At 45.0% G+C, this 27,391-nt stretch overlaps 1 protein-coding gene across 1 annotated transcript in view; it reads right to left on the bottom strand.

Annotated features, from left to right (window-relative positions):
- LOC137342352 (uncharacterized) overlaps positions 1–26,128 on the bottom strand; it is a 109,721-nt gene extending 83,593 nt beyond the window's left edge. Inside the window, exons 1-3 of the mRNA XM_068006287.1 lie at positions 25,952–26,128; positions 13,402–13,517; positions 10,978–11,130 (exon numbers count right to left, since the gene is read on the bottom strand). Coding sequence (XP_067862388.1) covers positions 10,978–11,130; positions 13,402–13,517; positions 25,952–26,091 — 409 coding nt within the window. The 5' untranslated portion in view covers positions 26,092–26,128. The remainder of the gene's footprint in view (positions 1–10,977; positions 11,131–13,401; positions 13,518–25,951) is intronic.
- Between the last annotated feature and the right edge of the window lie 1,263 nt (positions 26,129–27,391).

The following is a 27,391-nucleotide window of genomic DNA, read 5'->3' as shown; positions in this document are numbered from 1 at the left end:
GATGCGTGAGCTCTGTGTTCTGGTGTTGGATGGGGTAAGAGAACTGGGAAAATGCACATTAGAATTACACATTCAGTGGTGCCAATGAGGTTCAGTTTCATTTAGTTTTTCTTATATTGGCCTGGCTGAAGAACACCTTGGTTTTGTGTAACAACCATGATGCCATTTCCTGATTTTTCCTTCCAGCTCTATAGGCCACATGGGTGTCAGCCGTGGCTCAGTGGTAGCACTCTCACCTCTGAGTCAGAAGGTTGTGGGTTCAAGTCCCACTCCAGAAACTTGAACACTTAATCCAGGCTGAAAGTCAGAGGTGTAGTCTTTCAGATGAGACGTTAAATCGAGGCCCCATCTTCCCTCTCAGGTGGACGTAAAAGATCCCATGGCACTATTTAAAGAAGAGTAGGGAAGTTCTCCCCGGTGTCCTAGTCAATATTTATCCCTCAACAAACAGATTATCTGGTCATTTATTTCATTGTTATTTGTGGGACCTTGCTGTGTGCAAGTAAGCTGCCATGTTTCCTACATTTCAACAGACTACACTTCAAAAGTACTTCATTGGCTGTAAAGCTCTTTGGGACATCCTAAGGACGTGAAAGGCGCTATATAAATGTAAGTCGTTCTTTTAGAAAAGTCAATCCTCTATAGAGAAGGGCTCCTGATGACACGTATCCTGCTTCCAATAGTTCTGTTGTTATTACTTGTATTACCCTTGTTTGGAGTGAGGGCTGGAATGACCTCTTAACATGGAAGGTGGGCAAATGCCCACAGTACTTCAACACTAAGCTGTTGGCGAGGAAGTTGAACAAAGACACTCATGGTAAGTAATACAGCATCAACCACTGAACAGAATGCCAGCCCCAATGGCTCAACAGGTAATAATGCACTGCCCAGTGTGCTGCTGAGCCACACAAATCCACTTTCAGTCTTCGGTCTGTGCTGCATTAATTGACCTCAGTTGGAGCTGCAGTTTGGTGGTATATTTGGATTCAGTGTTCCTGGGCTGCAGCGAGGGAAAAAAAAATATCAGCCAGCGTTCCCACTCCTGGTTACTATCTCATGACCCTTGCTTGTGTATGGACAATGACCAAGAACAGGATCAGGCTGGGCTGTGATGCCTGGCACTGTTAAACAGCCTGCCGATGCTCACTCAAAGAATGAGTGGAAGGCAGACGGTGAGCACAGAACTGAAGCCTAGCACCATCAGGAGAGGAGGGGAGATAAAGACAATGCAGCACTTGCCATGTTACATTCTAACCCACTACTAGCACCAGCAATAATGGTAACCCCAATAATAACATTCTTCCCACATCTAGAAGAAGGTAAAGGCAGCTGTAATAAGATCATGTCAACTCTACAAGAAAGATGGCAGCTGTTCCGAGCCAATGTTGAATATTCCAATGTTGCCATTATTCAGAGATGTCGCAGTAAGAAATGGCTGTTGTTTCTACTTTGTACATTTGGCAGCCTCCATATGAAATCAAAGTCTTCTATGCCTGGCTTATCCCCAGTTTTATACCCTGCTGTGGCACATCTTGTTCCCCATGTAAAAGGACAGGCTCATCAGCTGCTTCCAGCCCTGTATCCAGTTACTAGATATGCCCAAGTGTCTCTCATTCTCACTCCAATTTTCTCTCTCTCTCTCTCAAGGGAAGATGTCAGTTTGGTTTAGTTGCTAGCTCTCTCATATGAGTCAAAAGTTTACAAGTTCAAGCCCCAATCCAGGACTTGAGCACATAATCTAGGTTGACACTTGTCGAAAACTTAATTACCTATTATACACAATGCATTAACTCCAAACACTTATTTTCAGACAAGTAAGAATTTATTAAGAAACTTGTACAAGTTGGAAGTGTACCTCAAACAACGGTTGAAGCTACGTCTTTTTCGAACAAAGAAAGCGGTTATCTTTTATACACTTAATTCAGTAATGTCTGTCTATCATTGAATATGGGCTTACATGTACACTCTCATTGGTTCAAGTGGTTAGTCAATCAAAAATAGGGAACCCACCCTCTGACATCCATAGCTCATTCCTGTTCTGGCACGTAGGCTTCACAGGCATGAGAGAACACTACCTCCCTAAATTCCAAGCTGGTTAATCAGTAGGGCTGAAGTCAGAATCAAGGCTACATGGCCTCTCAAGGAACTGTATTCTCATTATATTATAAGCCAGCAATACCCTTATCTACATTGGGGGAGGGGGGGAGGCCAGACAGTACCAAGCACCTGGACAGCCAACTTAATTATCAACGTACTAAGGACAATTGTGTCTTTCTGTGAGTGTGTGTGAAATTGTAACTACCCTATGTATGGGAGTCAAGGAGTTAACATTGGTCAAATACCCATCATGCTTTTCTCTTATTATGGTCAAGTAACTGTTCACGTATTTCTACATTAATGTGGTCTTTATAGTTTTCCACACACTTCAGTGCAGTACTAAGGGAGTGCTGCACTGTTTGAATTGCTGTATTTTGGATGAGATGCTAAACTGAGTCTACCTGCTCAGGTGGATGTAAAAGATCCCACGGAACTTTTTGGAAGAAGAGCCAGGGAGTTCTCCCGGTGTCCTGGCCAACATTTCTCCCTCAATCAACACCTCCAAAAGCAGATTAACTGGTCATTTATTTCATTGCTGTTTTGGGAGCTTGCTTTGCACAAATTGGCTGCCGTGTTTTTCTACATAACAACAGTGACTGCGATTCAAAATACAACAACTTGCATTTGAATAATCCCTTTAATGTAGTACATCATTCCAAGGTGCGGCACACAGCCATAATCTGACAAAAATGGATGCTGAGCCAGAGAAGGAGATATTGGAGGGGTGGCCAATAGCTGTCAAAGGGATGGGTTTTAAGAAGGGTCTTAAAGGTGGAGATGGAGGGGTTGAAGAAGGGAATTCCAGAGCTTGGGGCCTAGATGGCTGAAGGCAAGGCCACCAACGGAGGGGCAAATGGAGGGGGTGATGCAGAAGAGGCCAGAGTCGAAGGAACAGAGATTTCTTGGGGGGGGGGGTTGTGGGGCTAGAGGGGGTACAGAGATAGGGAAGGGCGAGGCCATGAAGATATTTGAACACAAGTATGGGAATTTTAGATTGGAGGTCTTGAGGGACCAGGAGCTAATGTAGGTCAACAAGACCAGGGGTGATAAGATGAGCAGGACTTGGTGTGGGGTAGGCTTAGGGCAGCAGAGTTTGGATAAACTGAAGTTTACAGAGCGTTAAGTAATTCAAAGTAATTAGTTGGCTGTGACGCGCTTTGGTAGATCATAAAGATGTGAAAGGTGCTATATAAATGCAAGTTCTTTCTTTCTTTGTTACCTCCTTAGTTCTGCCTCAATTTTACAAATAAGGACAGATCCAAATTCAACTGAAGTTACCCTCTTCAATTGAACCCAGCTATATTCAAACCCCTGATAGCTTGGATTGGATTTAGCTTCTCCACCCACACAAGACACCACCACCACCCATGCTCCCCGCCCCCAACTCAAATAATTGAAAGTATTCATGTAGTTGTAAAGATTAAAGAGACTGAAGAAATATTTTTATTTTGAAGCCTGGTTCTTTTGTAAAAATGCAAACTTCAAACAAAATCAGTCACGCAAAGGGAGCTTGAGTTATTCATCCCTAACTGTCATCTGATATTGTGACCCTTCATGTGTCTAATAAAAGAGCGAAAATCCCATGTGAACAGCAGGAAGGAGTGAGTCAGAGCAGCAGGCTCAGTGATACTTCGTTGCGTTGTACATCCTGTCTGATTTAATTTTAGCAACGGGCTGGATAAGTAATATTTGGCCCATGGAAGGGTCAAAGCAGCTGACTTTAAGAAATTATCATTCATGACAACTCCACCTAGGCATGCGCCAGGTATTCAGTGTCCAGAGCACGGTTGTCAGAAACTATGGCTCCAATTTTAACTCTGGGCCAGACTTGGGCGGGTGGGCTGTGGTGAGAGTTAGAAACTCACCTACTGCCCCAAGTGAGGCGCGGGGTCTTTTAACTCCTGGGTCTCATTTAAATCCGTCCGGCTGACTTCCTAGCTGTTCTGGGCGGGAAATGGTGGAAAATCTCGCAGGCCCAGGGGCCCGCCTGCCTACAGCAGGTGAGTGACAGTATTGGCTGCCGGGGCGTCCCGGGGGCACACACCCATGATCAGGGCGGGTGGGGGATTGGGAGATGGCAGCAGGGGAGGGCCTAAGCTATCCTTGTGGGAGGAGCACGCCGTCTCCTCCCAGCCCCACAAGGAAAGAAAAAAAAACTTTAAAATTTACCTTTTTGGGACTCTTCTGGCCCCGATCCGCTTCCTCGCTGGGTTGCCCTGGCAGGAAACTCACTACTGCTTCCCGCTCACGCCAATGGTTAAAATTGCAGTGGGATCCCGACGACATCATCAGGAACCGATGTGGATAAGTTAAAAAGGGACCCTGCCGGATTTTGGGTGAGTATCACAGTTGTGGGTAAGTAATCGCGGCGATTCCAACTGCCCACCCGCCCTGTTGCCGCCGGGCGGGTAGGGTTAAAATTGCCCCCTATATGTCTGTGGAGGAAGAAAGCAGCAGCACAGGGACTGAGGTGAGGACGAGAAGGATATCATATCTCAGTCTTTTACTAATTCTTTCAATGTTTTACTCCAGTACTGTGGTCTTCAGTGTGCGGGTGGGTGGGGGAGCGAAGGAGAGACGCATTGTACTCTAGCAGGGAGGGAGGCAGTATCTAATTGGTGATGCATCTCTGTCTGGCCTTATCCATGCTTTTACTGCAGGTGAAATCAAATTATCAGATTCTGCCCTGCTCCCAACAGGTATCAGATAGAATTTTCATCAGGAATCAGAGACCCCTCCCAATAGAAAATCACAATCCTCCCAATAGAAGATTGGAGGTGGTGGAGGCAGATTCAATCATGGCCTTCAAAAGAGAACTGGATAAGTACTTGAAAGGAAAAAATATGCAGGGTTACGGGGAAAGGGCGGGGGAGTGGGACTAGCTGGCTTGCTCTTGCATAGAGCCGGCACGGACTCAATGGGCCGAATGTCCTCCTTCCATGCTGTAACCTTTCTATGATTCTACGATAAGATCAAGAGTCAGAACCAGCTCCTAATAGAAAATCAGGAATCAAAGCCCACTTATGACAGAAGATCAGGGATCAGTTGGATTTTTTTCTAATTTACAATTAATTATTAAGAATTACTGCTATGACTGTGATTGTGTCTGTGTCTGTGGTTGTGGCTATATCTGTGATTGTGGCCGTGTTTGTGTCTGTGGCTATGTCTGTGTCTGTGGCTATATCTGTGATTGTGACTGTGTCTGTGGTTGTGACCATGTCTGTGTCTATGTCTGCGGCTATATTTGTGACTGTGTCTGTGTCTGTGGCTATATCTGTGATTGTGTCTGTGTCTGTGGCTATATCTGTGTCTGTGTCTGTGGCTATATCTGTGATTGTGTCTGTGTCTGTGTCTGTGGCTATGTCTGTGTCTGTGTCTGTGGCTATATCTGTGTCTGTGTCTGTGGCTATATCTGTGATTGTGTCTGTGTCTGTGTCTGTGGCTATGTCTGTGACTGTGTCTGTGTCTGTGGCTATATCTGTGATTGTGACTGTGTCTGTAACTATGGCTGCAGAACCCCTTGGAGAAATGGTCATTTTCAGCCATTTACACCAGTCTCCTGCCAAAGATACGGCAGCAGATCAGGAGAACTCCTGCAGAATTTCCAGGCCATGTTGTCTTGGTGGTGTTGGTTGAGGGAGGAGTATTGGACAGGACAATTGGAGAACTCCCCGGCTCTTCTTCGATTAGCGCTGTGGGATCTTTTGTACGTCCACTTGAACAGGCAGAAGGGGGCGGGGTTCAGTTTCTCATCTCACCCAAAAGACGTCACCTCCGGCAGTGCAGCACTCCCTCAGCACTGCACTAAAGTGCTAACCTAGACTATGTGCTCAGGCCCATAGTAGGGCCTGAACCCATAATCTTGACTCAGAGGCCAGAGTGCTACCGACTGAGTCAAGCTGTCACTTGATTTGGTCATAAGTTGGGGGGGGGAGGGAGATGAGGAGTTTTTTGGCATCAACAGGGATCTAGATATTTCCTACTGTTGGAGCCATGAAATTCAAATGGAAAAATGTTCCATTCTCCACCATTCATCCTGGACCTCAGGAGCACAAACAATATCCTACAATAAATTCTAGTTATTAAATTTCAACGCTAGATCTAATTATTAAATTTCAACGCTCGATCTTTCATCTTGCTCTTCAACTTAAACAGAATCTTGAAACTGATGGCAGGGAAATGGAAGCTTAATATTCTTCTACAGATATATGGGAACAGGCAGATGAATCATAACTTAATCACTTCAATTTAAACTGCAATGAGGTTCAATTTAATAAATCCCATGTAAAAATAAAGCAGAATTCACTTCATTTTAAATCCGTGAAGAGACGTTGCAGCCAATTCCTTTAATCTTCATATTGCCTCACTTGGACAATTCAGGGAGAAGACCTTGTTATGTATGAAAGGAATGTTCAAAAAACTCCCCAACGTTAGAAGATTTCTCTTTTTAAAGGCTTCTTGATTTTTCTAAAAAGGCATATTCCAGGCAGTGTCTGTTGTGCGCCGATTACTAACTGCCTCAGTCAGACTTCATGCAGAGGTCGAGAGGTCAGGCAGCGCTAAAGCAGAACAGGAGCCCGAGGCGGGACGGGGAGGGGGGGCATCAGCGTACTGCTGGGGAAAAAAATACAAACCACATATCCAAAGAGATGGCCAACGTCAACCAGATTAAAGAGGTGACGTTCTGTCTCTGGATTTGATCCGAATGGGGAGAAACAGGTTTCTTTTTTGTACTGAATCTTAAACAGCCCCAACTGTAGCGTATCTTGTCATTCAGTCTAATCACTGGGAATCACATGTCAGCCCATCGAAATAAAAATATTCATAGGAATTAGATTTAGACCCTGATTCTGCAATAAACTGCAGCTATCTTTCAATATTCTACTCAGTTATTTTGGTATCAAAGGAAAGCTATCTTTCCATTTGCTTCCCCCCCCCCCCCCGCCCCGCAATTCCCACTCAGTTTTCTCCTCTCCCGAAGATACAGGCTTGCATTGGGATCCAATTCCACGGGGCAGTGACTACTCTCTGACGTGCTTTCTGGCAGGGACGGGACAGCAATCAGGAGTGCGAACCGTGGCTGATTTGTCCTTCTTGGACCAGTTTTAGCACCAAACTGGAGTCCTGGCTAGAAATGACAACCTTAAGCACAGATCAGGTTCGAACGTGGGGTTGCCCCGCTCTGTATGGCTCAGTGCGAAACTAGACAGCATATTTGCCCCCCTGAGCCAGAGGGACTCCGGTTATTGTTTTTGCATCATTTAAGTTCTGCGGGCAAGAACATGCTACCTCCCAATTGTCGCTGTGGTATATTTTTGTTCCAATTCCCTTTCAGACATAATTATCCCTGAATAGCTTTGCTTTGCACAGATTTTCATCCACAGATTAATTTCAGCTCGCCTGTCGCAGCCTTACCAATTTCAACCTGTGCCAAGGCCACTGGTAAGTCCGGGAAGGGGGAGATGGGTAGGAGATCGGGGAGGGGGGGGTGGTGAGAGCTCGTCGGCAGAGGCTTGCAGTTGTTTTGTGGAACCAGGAGAAGCACTCCACAAAATTGCGACATTTTGAAAATTTGGGACCTTTTTTTGAGCTGCCTCCAATGGTCCCTTTAAGCTGTTCGAGACCCGATAATAACAGGTAGAGCCTGCCCATCACAAGCTCCGACTAGAGCAAATTAATTTAGGAGACCGGTTCTGAAATGGGAGCAGGTGCTTAATTTCAATATTGAAAGACCAGTTAGCTTTGGAATAGCTTAGCTTGAAAGTGGGCCTATGCCTATTGAGTCAGTATCATTATGTCTTTATTACTTTTCGTAACCAAAGTAACTTGGAAAACTGATTAGACTCACTGTGATAACTGTATACTGTTCATTCATATATTTTATATAAAATAAACTAGTTTGTTGGTTTAAAGCTGTGACTGGCTCTACAGAGTGCTTTTCAGTTTACCTTCCATGAGGAGAGGAAAATGCATGTGATAGCTCATGGGATAGCCAGTATATGGGGAAAAGTTTTGTGTTATGGCCCCCAGGTCATGCTATCATTTAAGTAGATACTGGGCAGTAAATGGTGCGCTCCCGATCATAGAGGACACAAGGCCCATTTACGAGAGTAACCAATGACATTGAATTTCAGAGAATATCGAGCTCAAAACCTAAAAATTGTAAAACCCTCTTTAATTTGAGCACCTTTCCACTGCCATGGTAATGGACTTTTAGATGTAGCTATTGTTATGTGATAGGAGTGAAAAGGGTTAAAATGTAGAATGCTGACTTCAGTAAAATAAAGAAACAGCACACTGATATAGACTGAAGATTCAATTCTCTATCTGAATCATCGCTCTGGTGCCCATGTTGGGAAAAGCAGATCCCACATGGCAATCTTATCATTCTCTTGAATCATGAAAACATCCATACATGGTTCTGCCTGTTACTAATCTCGTTAAAATTTAATTAATGAATAGTCTGGAGTCCTTAAGAAAGGAAAGATAAGAGGAACTTACTTAAGAAAGTGGATAACAGGATGACGGAAGGTTGAATCAGCACCGCGCATATCAATAGGACCATTGTATAATGGACACTGTAGCTCAGACATGATCATGTCATGCCATAAAAAGGCATTTTGATAAGAAATTTCTAAGCAACTAGTGTATATAAGGCAGCGTCAAGTAACAGGAATTCGGATTTGACACGGGAAGATTGAACTCAAGAACCGTAACTCGAGAGACATCATTTCCCCAACTAAACTTGTTTGGTAGTAAATATTTAACTTAGCTTCTAGTATTATACTTTGACTAAATGAACTTTGCTTAGGCGCATATTGTCTTAACGTCATTGATGGATCTTGAGTAACTAAGTCAACTAGTTAACATTATTTTGGAAGTAACCATCCATGGTGGGGTTATCCTTTCAGAGATTAATGGGCCACTTGCAGAGGAAAACATAATGAGTACAATTAGATGGGTGTTTCTAACGCCCTCCTACATTTTCTGTCGAGATTTTGAACTCTGCTATTAGCAGGTACAGTATGAAAAGAATGTGATTGCTTGAAAAGTTAGTCATACTTTCAGGCTAGAGGAGCTCAGAAGTATTTACTTGATTCAAAAGACTTCCTCGTCGGTTCAGGACAGCCTCCTGGAATAGGCCTAAATGTGTATATTGCCAAATGTTATCTCAGCATGAGATGTGGCCTGCCTCTGTTGACTGATAACCTGCCTTTCCATATTTCAACAAATTGCTCCTTATTTATCCAACTGGGTCCAGCATTTCGTTCAGACTTGGGCCCCGATACTTACTCGGGGACATGAAGAGAGCGGTGGGGGGAGGGCTGGATTTCCAGACAGGAAGCCCAGAAGTATGGATTTCCCGGACGTCCTTTCAGTTTTGACACAAGAACATCTTTCAAATTTTTTCCATAGGTTTCCCGCGCGATCGTCAGCCAGATTGACATGCTGGATGTCAGTCAGACGAGAGCACAGCCGGGGAGCGATGCCAGCAGGTAAGTCTGACATCGGTGGGGGCCGTCAGTCATCGGGTGGGGGGGGGAGGGTGATCGGTCATGGGGGGGGAATCGACCAATCGTGGAGGGGCTTGGAGATGTGGGGGGGTCCGAGATCGTTGGGGGGGTCGGAGATCGTTGGAGGAGGTCGGAGACCGTCGGGGTTGTTGGAGATCGTGGGGGGGGGGGGGTCGGAGACCATCGGGGGGTCGGAGATCGTGGGGGGGGGGGGTCGGAGACCGTCGGGGTGGTCAGAGATCGTGGGGGGAGGGGTCGGAGATCAGGGGAAGGGTCAGAGATCGTTTGGGGGGGGTCGGAGATTGTGGGGGAGGTCGCCAAGATCGTGGGGGAGGGGTCGGAGATCGTTTGGTGGTGTCGGAGATCGTGGGGGGGGTCGGAGATCATGGGTGGCGGAGGGGGTGGGGGGGGAGACTCGCAGCTTCCTTTGAAGAATTTAGCGACCGACCCACCTCCTGAGAGTGGATTGGTCCCCGGCCCCCCCCTTCCCCCCCCCCGACCTGCCTCCGTTAAAACCAGAAGTGGGTGGGTTGGGGTCGGGTTTTACATTTTTACAATTTTTACCTTCCCACCCACCCGTTCTTGGGGTTAAAATTTACCCCTTGGTAACAAAACGATTGTGAAGACCTGCCCTCAGAGAGTAGGACCGCAGGACACACGGTCCCCTGTAATATTGGGCCAGAAATCGCTCACCTCCAGATGCTGTTCCATAATGGCGTCCTCGGTCTCCGCCGGTGAATCCAGGAAGTAAGTTCATGAATGCACACTAAAACCCGGATCCTTGGGAGACTCCAGAGATAACGGTGCGGGAGCGGGAAGAGAAGCCATTGCAGGTGATTCACTGGCTATGACTGATAGATAATAATGGAACCAGGTGAGGGCAGTCCCACCCGGCTGGACGACGGAGGAGAGGCGTTGGAGGAGGCTGGTGTGGTCAACTGTGTAGAAGGCTGCAGACAGGCGGAGAAGGATGAGGGGGATAGTTTACCACGGTCACAGTCACATAGGATGTCATTTGTGACTTTGACAAGGGCCGTTTCACACACATACACAGACTTTTATTACCAGAAAACAGCGAGGGAAAAAACTCATCCGTGGTTCCCACTTCTGACTGTTCACCAGTGGCAGTGGAGAGGGATTAGAAGCACAAACCCTGGCCGATTTTTTTCTCTCTCCCTAACCCAGGGACGTTGAAGACAATCATAGCGTCCCCTACTTCTGCCTTGGCTGCGATTCGCAGGGTGGGGACTGAATCTGCGACCACCCTGGCCTGTAATCATTCAGTTTCACAGCATGGTATGCTTTTACCACCTGAATCTGTTACAAGATTAGGAACAAAACAGCAGCAGGTACTAGAACATCTTACCCATGATATCATATGGAACATCAATCAATAGGTCACCAAGTCCAACAGCAAATGGCTCCGCCCACCAAGGTAATCCAAGACAGCTGACAGCAGCATATGCCTGGTAGATAACGATGGGATAGACGAAGATGATGTGGAGCGGCAGACGTTTACCTGAAATAGTAATAAACCAGCTCAGTTCACCTATATATTTATAATAGAAGCAGTGGTCCTGAATGTCCACGCAGGTCCTGCAGGAAATTGGTCAAATCCCCAGTGAAACTGCATCAACAACTGAAAATTCACCGTTCACACCGTTTCTTCAGGGGTTCCTCCAATCTCCCGACGAAGTCACGGCGGGATACCAGGCCGATTCCCACACAGATTCAGCCGGTACATCTGGCACTCACCAGTGTCTCTCATACTTCCAGCATGAAACTGTCGCAGGTGCAAGTGATTTTAACCACAAAAGCGTAGACGTTTACAGCACAGGAGGCGGCCAAAACCAATCCCTCCGCCCCGACTGCTCCCTGTTTGTTGTGTTACTGGACAGATTTGCTCCAAGACCGGCCCTTTCTACCTCGGGGGTGTTTTATAAAACATTATGGCTCTCAGGCTCCAAATCGTGCTACAGACAGTAAAGGTGGAAAGTTACGGAATTTGTCACGGGATGCAGCTCCGAACCACTCGTCTTAACTATAAAATCATAGAAATATCTAAAATAGGAGCTAGAAGTATTTCCACATGCAGAAGTAAGTCTGGCTCGATTGGGGTCGATTTTCAACTGGTAAAACTGTTGATGTGGATTGACCACTCGTTATAGAAACCGGCCAGTTTTCATTTCCACTGAAATCAATAGAAATGATAATCAGGCGGTTTCTATAACAGGCGGCCAATCCACATCGCCTGTTTTACACTGAGGTGGCAATTCGGAAATCCATTCCAATGTGTTGTACAATTACAACATAGGTCAGTGAGCAGTGTTGTACACAAAACAAACCCCTAGAGTCGCAGCTGTCAGAGGTAGGTCAACGTTACAAATCTCTTCCTCTGCTCCAGATATTCTCTCGGGTGTAGCATCATCCCGTAAGCAGGTCTCACGCCCGTTACATTCAGGAGTCTACCTTTATTGCCCAGTAACAAATGGTGATATGATAGCATGACATGAGGTGTAACAATGGAAGCCCCCCCGTTATGTGAACTCACATGTGCCTCCATGTGCACCTCTCTGATCTTCTAAAAGGCGGATCTGGTGAATCCTGTGCTTAGACATCACCAATGAAAAATCACAAAGCTGGTTTATTTTGAAGATTACACGTGACTGAACGGAGTAATGAATCCTGAATTTGAACTTATTCTATAATGCTTCGCATAACATGTAAAACAAAAAAACATGCCACACTATCCCTGTTAGTGGACTCAATTACCTCTCTGGTCAGCCTTTTGTAAATTGTATCCATGTGGTTTATATCAATTAGTGTTAATTGTATTCAGGTGGTGGGTATCAATTGGAGGCCCTCTTGCATCCATTTATAGGAGGGAGCTTATCTAGGAGGTGCACGATGTGTAAGGGGGAATCTCTGTGAATAAAGGCTTAGAAGCAACTGAAGATCAGGCTCCAGTATTCTATCCTTCACCACCCGTCTATCCAACTTTTTACACCTTTTCTCTGAATCGGACTGGCTTTATCTTAAACATTGAAGGACCTGTTCTCTCCCTGTCTCGCTTATCAGCTTTGTACAGCTGACCTGGCTTCTCTGTTCTTTTGTTCCCTACCTGGACAAGAATTTGGCAGTTTGGCATCTGTTACCTTCCCTGTCCTGGAGTTAGCCTGCAGGGCTGCCAGTTAAACTTGGTTCTGTCCTACTTAGGGGAAGGATCTCTGGCAACTATCCCCTGCTGAGCTTAAATGAACAAAGCCATCCCAACTATAGTAATAGGTGTAGATGGTCACTGGCATGTTAACAAAGTTCCTTTGCCTCAAACAATCTGGGGAGATGCTTCATCTGAATTGTAAATCACATCTCCCAGTCCTACTGTTTGGGCAATTTAATGCCTTAAGAGCAAAATTGAACTTAATATTTTTATATAAATTATACCAAGATCTTTCTGTGAAAGAAAGTCAGAAACCTTGAAATGTGACGCTCATTCATATCTGTTTATGAAAGATATAGTCAGGCCTATTGAGTGGCTTATTCCATATTACTGATCCCAAGCAGCAGAAATGGTTTCAAAAATAGAATTACCCCCACTTCTGGAAGGAGAAGAGATATTGGAATATGGTGAGTAAACAGAAAAAGTGGGGTTGAGATATGTGAGAAAGGGATGGGCTTGTTGGGCTCATGTTCCTAATAGATGTTACATCCCTATGTATCCCCTCTTCCATAGTTTGTGATTCACGTTTCATTTCACTGCTAAAAGTATGTTTTTTTTTTCTTTACTTACCCAGAAGCATCACTGAGCTCTGCGCGTGCCAAAAGTTATCCACATCAGGCAAGAAGTAGGAAACAGACTCTGTCGTCACCCCATGAATAATGGTGGCCAACCATAAATACGTCCATCTGTTAAACACAAAAAACAATAGGAGAGTCACCAGCATCTGTGTGCTGCGTATGGTTAAATCACTTCTGAGTTAGGCAGAATCAGAATTAAACAGCACGCCAACTACCAATATATGTTCTGCATTTCAGGGAGTTCTTGGACCATAACCGCCAGAAACAGAGCTTCTAAAAAAAAGAGCAGGACTAGGATATTCTGGGACATGAGTAATGTGGAAACACACTTCTCTTTGGCAGCATTGAGTGATTTGTTACAATTCTGCCACCCATAAGCCATTGACTGAAAAGGGAGGCAGACCAGATGTCACTGTTTCCTTCAGCTTCTAGCTTCTCTGCAACACATTCTGCTGCCAACGAGCAGTGTTTTACACTGAATAAACCCCTAGCATTGCAGCCTCGTGACTCACTCACTCACTCCTGCTTTAAGAGATCGAAGTCAGGGTACTCGGTGGCGAGAGAATGAGAGGAAGAGAGGAATGAAACAGGAATGAAGGGGGGAGGTGAGAGAGACAGAAGTGAAATAGGAAAGAAACAGGAGTGAAGGAGACACCGGAGATAATATTGAAGGAGGAGAGACAGAGAGTCAGAAATAAAGGAGGAAAGAGAGACAAAGTGAAAGATAGAGAGAAACAGAACTGAAGGAGAGAGACAGAAGTGAAAGAGTGATGTCAATTCACAACACTTTCCACTTTCAAACGAAGAATTGTCCCATGGAACTTCTTTTTTTTAACTCCCTACCTTGCCATAAAACATATCTGAGCACTTCCCATGTTAAGCTCAGCAATGCTTTTGAACCAATTCTAAATGATAAAGATTGTGGTCTTTTTCCAAACTAAAATAGCATGGATTGATTGGAATTGTTGGTCAAATTGTCCTATTTCTAAACCAATGTAAGAAATCTTACAACACCAGGTTATAGTCCAACTGTTTTATTTGAAAATCACAAGCTTTCGGAGGCTTTCTCCTTCGTCAGGTGAGTGTGGGATTCGGATTCCATGGAAGGTTGCCGCATTTATAGTCAGAGAACAATACCTGGTGATTACAGATAATCTTTCCAACTGCCCGTTGTCAAGGCAATCAAAGTGTTCAGACAGAGAGATGTTACCTACAGGACCACCGAATACACAAACGGCCAGAACAAAAGACAGACAGAGAGAGAGAGAGAAACATCCGAAAGGAAGAGAAAGACAGAGAATGACCCGTTGTATTAAAAACAGATAACTTTTTTTCGCTGGTGGGGTTATGTGTAGGGTGACATGAACCCAAGATCCCGGTTGAGGCCGTCCTCATGGGTGCGGAACTTGGCTATCAATTTCTGCTCGACGATTTTGCGTTGTCGTGTGTCTCGAAGGCCGCCATGGAGAATGCTTACCCGAAGATCGGTGGCTGAATGTCACCGGCATCTCTACATCATTATTTCTAAACCAGGCACAGTCACTGCTGAATCTACAGCTTGTGCCTGTATCATAGTATTGCTCAGCGATATGTTGACTTCAGTCCTTCAATTGCCCTGGAGCCCAGTCCCTCCTTCCCGTGACCCAAATCCCAACAATACTGAGTGGCAAACTCCAGTGCTGAAGGCTGTAATTTTGTCACAGTAAATGTTTGGGAAAATCATGGGTTAGTCAAAGTAAAAAGTCAAAGGTCATGAAAATCGGTGACAATCACGACAAAATAAATCATTATCTCAATGTTCAAGCCAGCTGTTAAAGATGCTGGCCTGACTTACTGTAGAAAAGTCACTGATGAAGAATATTTCTTCTCCTGGGGTCAGTTACATAGGTCCACTGATGGGGATCCCTTCAATGTTCTATCACTGGAGCTGAGTTTAAATCAGGGCCCCAATTGGATATTCAAATAGGATTCTCCTCAATGGGTGAACTTTTGCCTGTTTACATTTGAGCATATAACCTAGCCTGATACTCCAGTGCAGGATTGTGGGAATGCTGCGTTGTTGGAGGTGTAAAACCAAGGCCAGAATCTGTTTGTTTCAATAGTTTAAGTGGAATTTAAAGATCTATTGGCACTATTCAAAGAAAAGCAGGAAGTTCTTTTGGTGTCCTAATCAATATTCCTTCCTCAACTACTACCAAAAACAGATTATTCATCTCATTGTTGTGCTCAGAATGTCCAGAGCATTTACCCACAAGTTACTAATTCTATGTATGTGAGACATCTGAGAGATTTAATGTCCATATATAGGGAGAGGTTGGATAGACTGAGACTTTTTTCCCTGGAGAGTAGGAGGTTTAGGGGTGATCTTATAGAAGTCTATAAAATAATGAGGGGCATAGATAAGGTAGATAGTCAAAATCTTTTCGCAAAAGCAGGGGAGTCTATAACGAGGGGGCATAGATTTGAGGTGAGAGGGGAGAGATACAAAAGGGTCCAGAGGGGCAATTTTTTCACTCAAAGGGTGGTGAGTGTCTGGAGCGAGCTGCCAGAGGCAGTAGTAGAGGCGGGTACAATTTTGTCTTTTAAAAAGCATTTGGACAGTTACATGGGTAAGATGGGTATAGAGGGATATGGGCCAAGTGCAGGCAATTGGGACTAGCTTAGTGGTATAAACTGGGCGACATGGACATGTTGGGCCGAAGGGCCTGTTTCCATGCTGTAAACTTCTATGATTCTATGTTTTGTGATAACCAAACTATCTTCATGTTACCATATTTCATTCTCTCGCTCCTTTACATCTATGTCGCGACGCACTCACTTCTGTCTCTTTTCTCTCCACACTCACTTATCTCTCTCTCCTCTCCCTCATATCAGTCTGCTTTTTTCTTCCGTTTTTTTCTCTCTCTCTCCTATATTTCAGACTCCTCTACCTTCACTTCTATCTCTCTCTCCTTCATTTCCATCTTTCTTCTCTCCTCCTTCACTGCTCTCCCTGCTTTCACTTCCATCTGTCATTTTTTCCTTCGATTTCTCCCTCTGCTCTTTTACCTCTTTTTTCATTTTCCCCTGTTCTCTTACCCTTTTTTACTCTTCTGCTTATTACATCGTCCTGTTTGTTCTCTGCAGCTGGTGACGTGCTGCAGCATCGGGCTGAGGCAGTTCAGGGAGAACATCATCTACAGATCAATGTTGGTAGTGATTATGCCGGAGAGCTTTGTTAAATGGTTTTGGGTTGGTGCATAAGCAAACTTTATCGCTTCCTTTCATTGCCACCAGCTAAAAGACTGACTGGTGCAAGAACTTTCCAACCAAGGAGCTCATTAATGTGTATCTTGACAAGTTCTTCTACAGCTAGAGATAGTTTCCTGGTTGCCATCTGTGAAGGTGGAAACTTAGAATCAATTTCTAACCATTCAGGTCTAAACTTCATCCAAATCAGAAAAATCAAAGCTAGTGACTATTAAACCACATTAAATCAGGCTAGATTCTCCACCCATTGACTAAGAATGAGCAGAATTCTAGCCCATGGGACACAAGTTCATCTGTGTGCTACACGACATTGAGTAAATGCTTAGTCCAGTAGTACTCAGTGTGTTGTCTGAGGACATTTACAGTCCACCCCACTGTCACTCTGCCTTCAGCTGAAGTGCAGCACCAAGTGGGTGAAATTGGACCTCTTCACGCCCATTTTCCAGGCAGAAATCGGGTGGGTAGAGGTCCAATTTAGGGGACTAACCTCCTGCTCCCGAACACCCTTGGAAACACATCCGACGCCATATTGGTTCGGGTGCTGTAGACGCGACCCTGGCAGCCCAATAAACAGGCGCAAGGTCCCTTGAATATGCTAATAAGTGGGCTAACATCTGTTTTAAGACCCAAACCAGAAATTGGTTTGCCCTGAACTGAGCAGGTGTTGCCCCTGCTGAGTTCAGGATTAGCTGGTCTACATGTGTCCAAACTTAAAAGGGACTGCTGGAGGCCACCATCAAAAAGGTACGTTTTTTGAAAAATACTTACCTTGATGTGGAGCCAGGAGGAGTAGGAGTTCACACACATTTGTTCATTCACACACACCCACACACTCGTTCATTCATTCACACACATTCATTCATTCATTCACTCACTCACTCATTCATTCACTCACACACACATTCACTCACTCACACATTCATTCACTCACTCACACACACATTCACTCACTCACACATTCATTCACTCACTCACACACACTCACACATTCATTCACTCACTCACACACACTCACACATTCATTCACTCACTCACACACACTCACACATTCATTCACTCACTCACACACACTCACACATTCATTCACTCACTCACACACACTCACACATTCATTCACTCACTCACACACACTCACACATTCATTCACTCACTCACACACACTCACACATTCATTCACTCACTCACACACACACACACACATTCATTCACTCACTCACACACACACTCACACATTCATTCACTCACTCACACACACACACACACATTCATTCACTCACTCACACACACACTCACACATTCATTCACTCACTCACACACACACTCACACATTCATTCACTCACTCACACATTCATTCTCACACATTCATTCACTCACTCACACACACACTCACACATTCATTCACTCACTCACTCACACACTCACACATTCATTCACTCACTCACACACACACTCACACATTCATTCACTCACTCACACACACACTCACACATTCATTCACTCACTCACACACACACTCACACATTCATTCACTCACTCACACACACACTCACACATTCATTCACTCACTCACACACACACTCACACATTCATTCACTCACTCACTCACACACTCACACATTCATTCACTCACTCACACACACACTCACACATTCATTCACTCACTCACTCACACACTCACACATTCATTCACTCACTCACTCACACGCTCATTCACTCATTCACACACATGCTCACACACTCGTTCACTCACTCACACACGCTCACACACTCATTCATTCACTCACACACATTCACTCACACATTCATTCACTCACACACATGCTCACACATTCATTCACCCATATGCTCACGCATTCATTCACACACACATTCATTCATTCATACACATTCATTCCCTCACACATACACTCACATTCATTCACACACACTCACACTCACTCATTCACACATTCATTCACAAACTTATACACACACTCATTCGCACACACACATACATTCATACACACACACTCACATTCATTCACACATTTATACACTCACACTCATTCGCACACACTCATTTGCACACGCACAAACACACACACACACATACGTTCATTCAAACACACACTCACTTCTTGGTACTTTGACAGGAGCACTCTTCCTTCCCTTGACCTATTCTGCTCACATTATCATTGACATAAAACTCAAAGACAGTTTCCTCTGGTTTATTGGACGTGCACTGGCAGCTCCGGGTCCCTTCATTCCCTTTAGCCAGGAGTTCCTTCCCATACGCTGTGTGTTGCTGAACTCGCTCACTCGGGCCTTCGCTGTCTGACTGCTGTGAGAGGCAGTCTTCTGCTCTGGTTCATAGGGCAAATCAGTTCAGGTCCCAGGTGAGTTATTCAGGGCTCAGTCTTCACCTGGAATACACCTTGAGGCGAGGAAAAGGGAATAAGCACAGAATGCAGCCTGGTGACATTGAGCTGATATTCAGTATCGCTAAGGAATGAAAATCCACTTCCATTTTCTGCAGGTTTTGTCCCCATTGCTGTTGCATGCAGATATCGCCAACCATTCCTACAAAGTATTAGCTAGAAGGGATCTTCAATGTGTCTCACTGTTAGAACGTGGAAGCAGATTCAATAGTAACTTTCAAAAGGGAATTGGATATATACTTGAAAAGGGCAACATTTGCCGAGCTATGGGGAAAGAGCAGAGAGGGTGGGTCTAATTGGGTAGCTCTTCAAAGAGCCAGCAGATGGGCTGAATGGCCTCCTTCTCTGATTCTATGATTTCCCCTCTGCTCATCTGTCTCAGTTTAAAGGCCATGATGTGGAGATGCCGGTGATGGATTGGGGTGGACATATGTAAGGACTTGCACAACACCAGGTTATAGTCCAACAGTTTTATTTTAAATCACAAGCTTTCGGAGCTTACCTCCTTCGTCAGGTGAGTGAAGGGATTCTAAAAACGCATAGCATATATAGTCAGAGAACAATGCCTGGTGATTACAGATAATCTTTCCAACTGCCCCCTATAACACCTCGCCTGGGAGACGATCACCGCAATCAAAGGTGTCGTTGGTGTTCAGACAGGTTAGCCACGGAAAACATTACATCCCAGTATACTGAATACACAATGGGTCAGATTACAAAGACAGAGAGAGAAAGAGACCCGAAAGGCAGAGAAAGAGAGAGAGAGAATGTCCAGTTGTATTAAAAACAGATAACTTTTTTTTCGCTGGTGAGGTTACGTGTAGCGTGACATGAACCCAAGATCCCGGTTGAGGCCGTCCTCATGGGTGCGGAACTGGGCTATCAATTTCTGCTCGACGATTTTGCGTTGTCGTGTGTCTCAAAGGCCGCCTTGGAGAACGCTTACCCGAAGATCGTAGGCTGAATGTCCTTGACTGCTGAAGTGTTCCCCGACTGGGAGGGAACTGCGACAACGGATGAACGGACACCGCACAACAATCGCCAGACAGGAGGGTTCCCTCCCAGTCGAGGAACACTTCAGCAGTCAAGGACATTCAGCCTACGATCTTCGGGTAAGCGTTCAACAAGGCGGCCTTCGAGACACATGACAACGCAAAATCGTCGAGCAGAAATTGATAGCCCAGTTCCGCACCCATGAGGACGGCCTCAACCGGGATCTTGGGTTCATGTCACGCTACATGTAACCCCACCAGCGAAAAAAAAGTTATCTGTTTTTAATACAACTAGACATTCTCTCTCTCTTTTTCTCTGCCTTTCGGGTCTCTTTCTCTCTCTGTCTTTGTAATCTGACCCATTGTGTATTCAGTATACTGGGATGTAATGTTTTCCGTGGCTAACCTGTCTGAACACCAACGACACCTTTGATTGCGGTGATCGTCTCCCAGGCGAGGTGTTATAGGGGGCAGTTGGAAAGATTATCTGTAATCACCAGGCATTGTTCTCTGACTATATATGCTATGCGTTTTTAGAATCCCTTCACTCACCTGACGAAGGAGGTAAGCTCCGAAAGCTTGTGATTTAAAATAAAACTGTTGGACTACAACCAGGTGTTGTGCAAGTCCTTACATCAGTTTAAAGGGCCCCAGATCAGGTCAGTTTGTTTTTGAATCTGCAAAACTGACCTGAAATTAGCCAGATACCATTCACTGGAAAAGGCACACTGATGAGAGCAGCAGTCAGCGTGCAGAGCTGCGCAGTTACATCTTGAGTATCAAAAAGCAGCATGACCGTCAATGAGGGCAAAGGCCCTTCAGGCAGAAAACCTGCCCATCAAACAGAACCATGTCCTTCAATCTACATTAAATTATGTTTCCAATCAAATAATGTGGGTGTTATTTTCTTTAAAAACAAGCAATGTCCTGTGGCACTCAGCAGCTTTGTTTTTTTGAATATCAGGAAGTTTTAGCATTTTCATAGAATCATATGCCGGAGTACAGTTCCAGGGCACCAGATGCCCTCCAGTACCTTGTACCAGTGGCCATTCTTCACGTGTGAGCCCACACAGTGTGCTGCAGGGCTCTTTCTCCATGCAGAACGTCACATCTGAGCTCGGCCCTGGCCTTACTGGAGATGCACACACTCGCGCTTTGATCACTACCGAGGGACGAAGGCTGCAGAGGAGGTAACCGTGGCCAAGTTGTCTTCTCTCTAGCCAAGGACACTGAGGCCAACTGCAGCACCTCATCTGATACCCCAACTAACTCAGCAAACAACAACAACTTGCATTTATACAGCGCCTTTAACGTAGTAAAACGTCCTATTGGACTTCACAGGAGCGTTATCAGACAAAATTTGACACCGAGCCACATAAGGAGATATTAGGACAGGTGACCAAAAGCTTGGTCAAAGAGGTAGGTTTTAAGGAGCGTTTTAAAGGAGGAGAGAGAGGTAGAGAGGTTTAGGGAGGGAATTCCAGAGCTTAGAGCCTAGACAGCTGAAGACACGGCTACCAATGGTGGGGCAAAGAAAATTGCGGATGCATAAAAGGCCAGAATTGGAGGAATGCAGAGTTTGCAGAGGGTTGTAGGGCTGGAGGAGGTTACAGATAGGGAGGGGTGAGGCCATGGAGAGATTTGAACACAAGGATGAGAATTTTAAATTTGAGGTGTTGCTGGATCGGGAGCCAATGTAGGTCAGCGAGCACAGGGGTGATGGGTGAACAGCAAAGAATGAGGATTGAATCTGGGAAGCTTTTGTCTGTAACCTTTGGTGTTGATTTCCCTGAAACAATGGGGGAAGCAGGAAACCAAATCCAAATTTGGATCTCAACATTACAAGTAGTGCATACACCATTCAATGTTAGGAGAACAAAAAGAATGTCAGTGCTATTGGGACATATGGTCTGTCCTTCTTATATCTCTGGCAATGGCTAGTTCTGTTTTCTCTCCAAGGTTCAGTTCTGTTGACGTGCAGTCCCACGGGGATCTCGCAAAGTAGGAGAAACTAGACTTGCCACCAGTTCCCTCGTCCCCCCTACCCGCGCACTAACCTTCGGTGGATGTGGGCAAAAGTGCTGAGGGACACACAACTCCTCGCGCCTCCCCCCCATTTCCTGGTGTTCGGGTTCAGTAGCGCAGAATGTGCCCACCCATGTATGGGGGGAAGGGGCCGTATGTAAACGAGGGAAATATGTCTCCCCTCCCCTCCCCCCCACATATTCCCTGGCTGCTGGATTCAAGGGACACCTGTTAGGCCCAAGCAGCCAGTGTTCATTTGCTGGTGGAGGGGAGCCCGAAGGTTTCTTTTGCTAGCAGAGCATGTTGGAGCACTCACAGAGCGTGGTCTTGCACAGGCCGAGTCCCCAGTGGAGGCAGCCTGTATTTAAATGAACCTCAGGATAAATGTTCGGCCAACGAACAGTGGTGCATCTTTGTGGTGGACAGACGTTCCCCTCCCCTGGTGATATTTGCCAGTTAACATGAGTAAGTGGCGGGAGGGCACTCTGTACAAATCTAAAAATGATTCTGGCACATTGAACTACAATCACTGTACATTAATTTAGGAGCTGATCTGTTACACAAATTGAGTCTACCTATAAGCACCAATTGAGGTTCTGTGTTTCAGTGTGAAATTTACATTGGGTTTCTTGCCAGCTAAATGATTTGCATTTTGGGCACTAGCAGGTGGAAATAGTTAAGAAATCTGAGATCCGAGAGAGCTTTATTATTTTCAGGTCAAGAAATAAGTTCTGTGCAATTTTTAAACTGTTCTGCTGCAGAGGGTTACTTCTAAATCATTGGAAAAAAATTCAATTTAAATTGAGAAAGAAAGAACTTGCATTTATATAGTGCCTTTCACATCCTCAGGACATCCCAAAGCACTTCACAGCCAATGAATTGTTTTTGAAGTGTAATCACAGTTGTAATGTAGAATTTTGGCTTCTGTGTGAATTGTTTTTTGAAATAAATTTGAACAGGTAGCTTTAGCCTGAACCAGGTGGTCTGACAAATGCTGTTCTTCTGTCCATCAAGGGGACCATTCTACGAATGTGTAGTACCGGCAGGGAACCTTGCTGACTGACCACATGTATCAGTAAATTGCCTGTGTTTTTCCATCCAGTGATTAAGGGAAGGTAAATCGTGGGCAGTGGGCTCACGATGTACTGATACATACAGCTGATGGCCAAGGTAAGACTCCTGGCCTGTTGTATGTGTGTGTGTAATATTGGACTACCTTGCCCCCAGGAGTGCACTGTCGGAATCCCATGCAACCTCCAGCACCAAATATCTTAGTGAAAGGATCATGGATAATCTAGTGTCACACTTAACCCATTCACTCCAGCCATAGTGTTTATAGGTTCTGGGTTACAGGAGGTGCAGAGCTGGTGATGGAAACCCCCTTACTGTTGTGAGCACAAACAAAGAGTGAAAAGCCTGAACCATAATTGTTAATAATAGACATTTAAAAAGAGTATAAATGCAGGAAATAACAGTGTCCAAGAGTGTAGCTGTAAATAATTCTTGTACAATTCTGACACTGTGAGGCAGCCATCCTATAGAAGGTAGAAACATTTTACCTCACAGTATTTCTGAATATAATTTAGTGAGGAAGCTGCCTCCTTTATACGTAAAGTTATGGTGATTGGGAATGAGTAATATGCCTGTCATTTTGTAGAGGTCCAGATGGCATTGTGAACCATGATAATTACAGCTTTCGACTCACTTGCTGCCATCTATTATTATCATATAAACCTGATTTCAATGAAATGAAATGACGCTGGTGACATTTAAAACATAGTGCTGAAGTTACATGGACCATGAGAGGCCATCAGCGCAGAATAATATTGTCACACGATTCATAGGAGTGCAAAATGTGGAATTATTTGTTCAGTTGTGATAAAATGGAAAGGAGAAGACTTGCATTTATATAGCGCCTTTCACAACCTCAGGACAGCCAATTTTACAGCCAATTAGGTACTTTTGAAGTGCAGTCACTGTCGTAATGTAGGCAAATGAGGCAGCCAATTTGTGCACAGCAAGGTCCCACATAATCTGTTTTAGATGTTGTTTGAGGGATAAATGTTGACCAGGACATCAGGGAAAACTCCCCTGCTCTTCTTTGAATAGTATCATGGGATCTTTTACATCCAACCAAGAGGGCAGATGGAGCCTCAGTTTAATGTCTCATCCAAAAGACAGCACCTCTGACAGTGCAGCACTCCCTCAGTACTGCACTGAGGTGTTAGCCTGGATTGTGCGCTGAAGTCTTGAACCCACGACCTTCTGACTCAGAGGTGAGAGTGTGACCAACTGAGCCAAGGCTGACACCTTGTCAAAAAGGCGCGAGACTACATTGAGATTAAAGCATATGAAGAGTAATTTCATCAATTGTGTGCTCCCATCAGACAGAGAATTGGCGCTGCATGTTATAATCCTTCATCCAACCAGAGCTCCCTTCAAAGGCGGCTGTCCACTGGGAGTGTGCGATCAGAGATCTTACCCTGTATTGTGAAGACCCCCACCCACCCCCCCCTGCACCCCCTCCCCCCCCCCCCCATAGCTTAGTGGGTAAATGCATTAGCCATTCCATTACCTTCACTGGGATACACAACAGGAAGATTCCAGGTTTGATTCCTGGTCTGTACTGAAGTCACCTAATCTCCACTGGGTTATGGTAGGGACACTACACAATTGGCCTCAGCCCTCCTGACTTCAGTAGTGGAAATATTAATGGCGATGTCCACTTCTGACCACTATTAGTGACCCACGCAGGAAAGTATAGCTGTGTGGATGTGAGTGGGATTAGGATTGGGCTCAGCTGCGATGTACCTCTCTCTCACCTCGCCTACCCCACCGCCCCACCCCCCCACTGTCAATTAGCCTGCTTAACACTCACTGTTAAGGCTCACGCATGGAGGGGGAAAACGGTGCCAATGGAAACAAACCTCGACAATCAGTGCCTTCCGGAGAGGTGGGGATGATTAGAGACAAACTTAAAGATATCGCTAAAGTAGAAAAGTACTCGTCATCTGTCAGAGGCAAGGAGGAAATGAAAGGTTGAGTCAAGCCACATCACTCCTGTGAATTCCTTGCCAACCATTTCAGAACAATTTAGGCAGGAAGTGGACTTAGATCAACTGCCTGACACCAGAGGAGTGATGCATCTCTTAGTATAGAGGATTTTAAATGGGAGTGGAGGTTAAATTTTAATATCATGGTGTCTTCTCCTGTAGAACACACCGGGCCCAGTATAGGGTAAGCCTAACTCTAGTAATCACCTTGACCTCTTCAACCCTTTGCTATAAATCATGAGCCTCTGGCCAGGGTAGGGTTGCCAACTCTGATTGGACATATTCCTGGAGGTGTCATCACATGACCTCCTGCCTCCAACTGCCCCACCCCCACACTTCCACCATTGGTCGCCCAACACGTCCATCCTCGTGGCACACTGCCTTCCCACGGCCAATCGGAAAGTGAACAGACTCTTCATTACCCGATTGGATAATTCATGACTATCAATCAAACAGCCTTTTTTCCCCATGTCCGATATTTTCCTAAGTGTTCAAAAAAAATTTTTAAATAAAATGCAAGTTTTTATTGCCCCTATGATTTTTCTCCCGGGTTTTGCTCGTAGCAGTGTCCTGGAGATTAATCTTTAATTCCTGGAGACTGCAGGGCAATCCTGGAGGGTTGGCAACCCTAGGGCAGGGACTAGAACATTTGTTTCATTTTTTGACATATAATTTTGTTGCGACCCATCATTACATTACAGAGATGTGGTTACTGTTACTTTTAGTATTAATTTATTTTGTAATTTTATATTGTTTTCTTCAAAGAGAGAAACGGATATAGAAAGAGGATGCGTTTTTTTTTTACCTTCCTCCATTTCGGACTGCGTGCTTCAGGCTCAAGAGGGCCACAACATAGAAGGCAATTTCATTCAGAATTAACGTGGGGTACTTTGCCCAGATGTCCCTCGGATCCCGCAGGGAGACCCACCAATTCCAGTCTGCCATCCTGAGGCTCTGCAAGACTTGGCTCTCTCACATGAACTCCTGCTGGGGAAAACAAACGGCTTCATTTAAATCCAGTGTAACTTTAGACAAAGGGTGCGAGATAGCATTCTGTGGACTTGGACGATCTTTTTGTTGGTCATTCATAGAATCATAGAATCATAGAAGTTACAACATGGAAACAGGCCCTTCGGCCCAACATGTCCATGTCACCCAGTTTATACCACTAAGCTCGTCCCAATTGCCTGCACTTGGCCCATATCCCTCTATACCCATCTTACCCATGTAACTGTCCAAATGCTTTTTAAAAGACAAAATTGTACCCGCCTCTACTACTGCCTCTGGCAGCTCGTTCCAGACACTCACCACCCTTTGAGTGAAAAAATTGACCCTCTGGACCCTTTTGTATCTTTCCCCCCTCACCTTAAATCTATGTCCCCTCGTTATAGACTCCCCTACCTTTGGGAAAAGATTTTGACTATCTACCTTATCTATGCCCCTCATTATTTTATAGACTTCTATAAGATCACCCCTTAACCTCCTACTCTCCAGGGAAAAAAGTCCCAGTCTATCTAACCTCTCCCTATAAGTCAAACCATTAAGTCCCGGTAGCATCCTAGTAAATCTTTTCTGCACTCTTTCTAGTTTAATAATATCCTTTCTATAATAGGGTGACCAGAACTGTACACAGTATTCCAAGTATGGCCTTACTAATGTCTTGTACAACTTCAACAAGTCATCCCAACTCCTGTATTCATTGGAGAGATAACTCGCCCAAGTGAAAATTAAATGAGAATACAAATGCACAAAGCAAGCATTGTAGAATTAGGTGTCGGCCTTGGCTCAATGGAAGCACTTTTACCTCTGATTCAGAAGGTCACAGGTTCTAAGCCCCACTCCAGAGTCTTGAGTAGAGGGATTAGAGGGGAGCTGAGTAAAAAAAAATTCACCCAGGGGGTGGTGGGGGTCAGGAACTCACTACCTGAAAGGGTGGTAGAGGCAGACACCCTCATCACATTTAAAAAGTACTTGGATATTCACTTGAAGTGCCATAACCTACAAGGCTATGGGCCAAGTGCTGGAAAGTGGGATTAGGCTAGGTAGCTCTTTTTCGACCAGCACAGACACGATGGGCCGAATGGCTTCCTTCTGCGCTGTAAATTTTTCTATGTTTCTATAAGTACATAATCTAGGCTGACAATTCAGTGCAGTACTGAGGGAGTGCTAGGCTGTCAGAGGTGCCATCTTTTGGATGAGATATTAAACCGAGGCCGCATCTGCCCTCTCAGGTGGACACAAAATG

This window comes from Heptranchias perlo, chromosome 25 (genome assembly GCF_035084215.1).
Source record: "Heptranchias perlo isolate sHepPer1 chromosome 25, sHepPer1.hap1, whole genome shotgun sequence".
In the NCBI taxonomy this organism is placed as follows: domain Eukaryota; kingdom Metazoa; phylum Chordata; class Chondrichthyes; order Hexanchiformes; family Hexanchidae; genus Heptranchias; species Heptranchias perlo.
The sequence above is the reverse complement of the archived record's forward strand: the minus strand, read 5'-3'. Positions and strand labels throughout refer to the sequence as shown.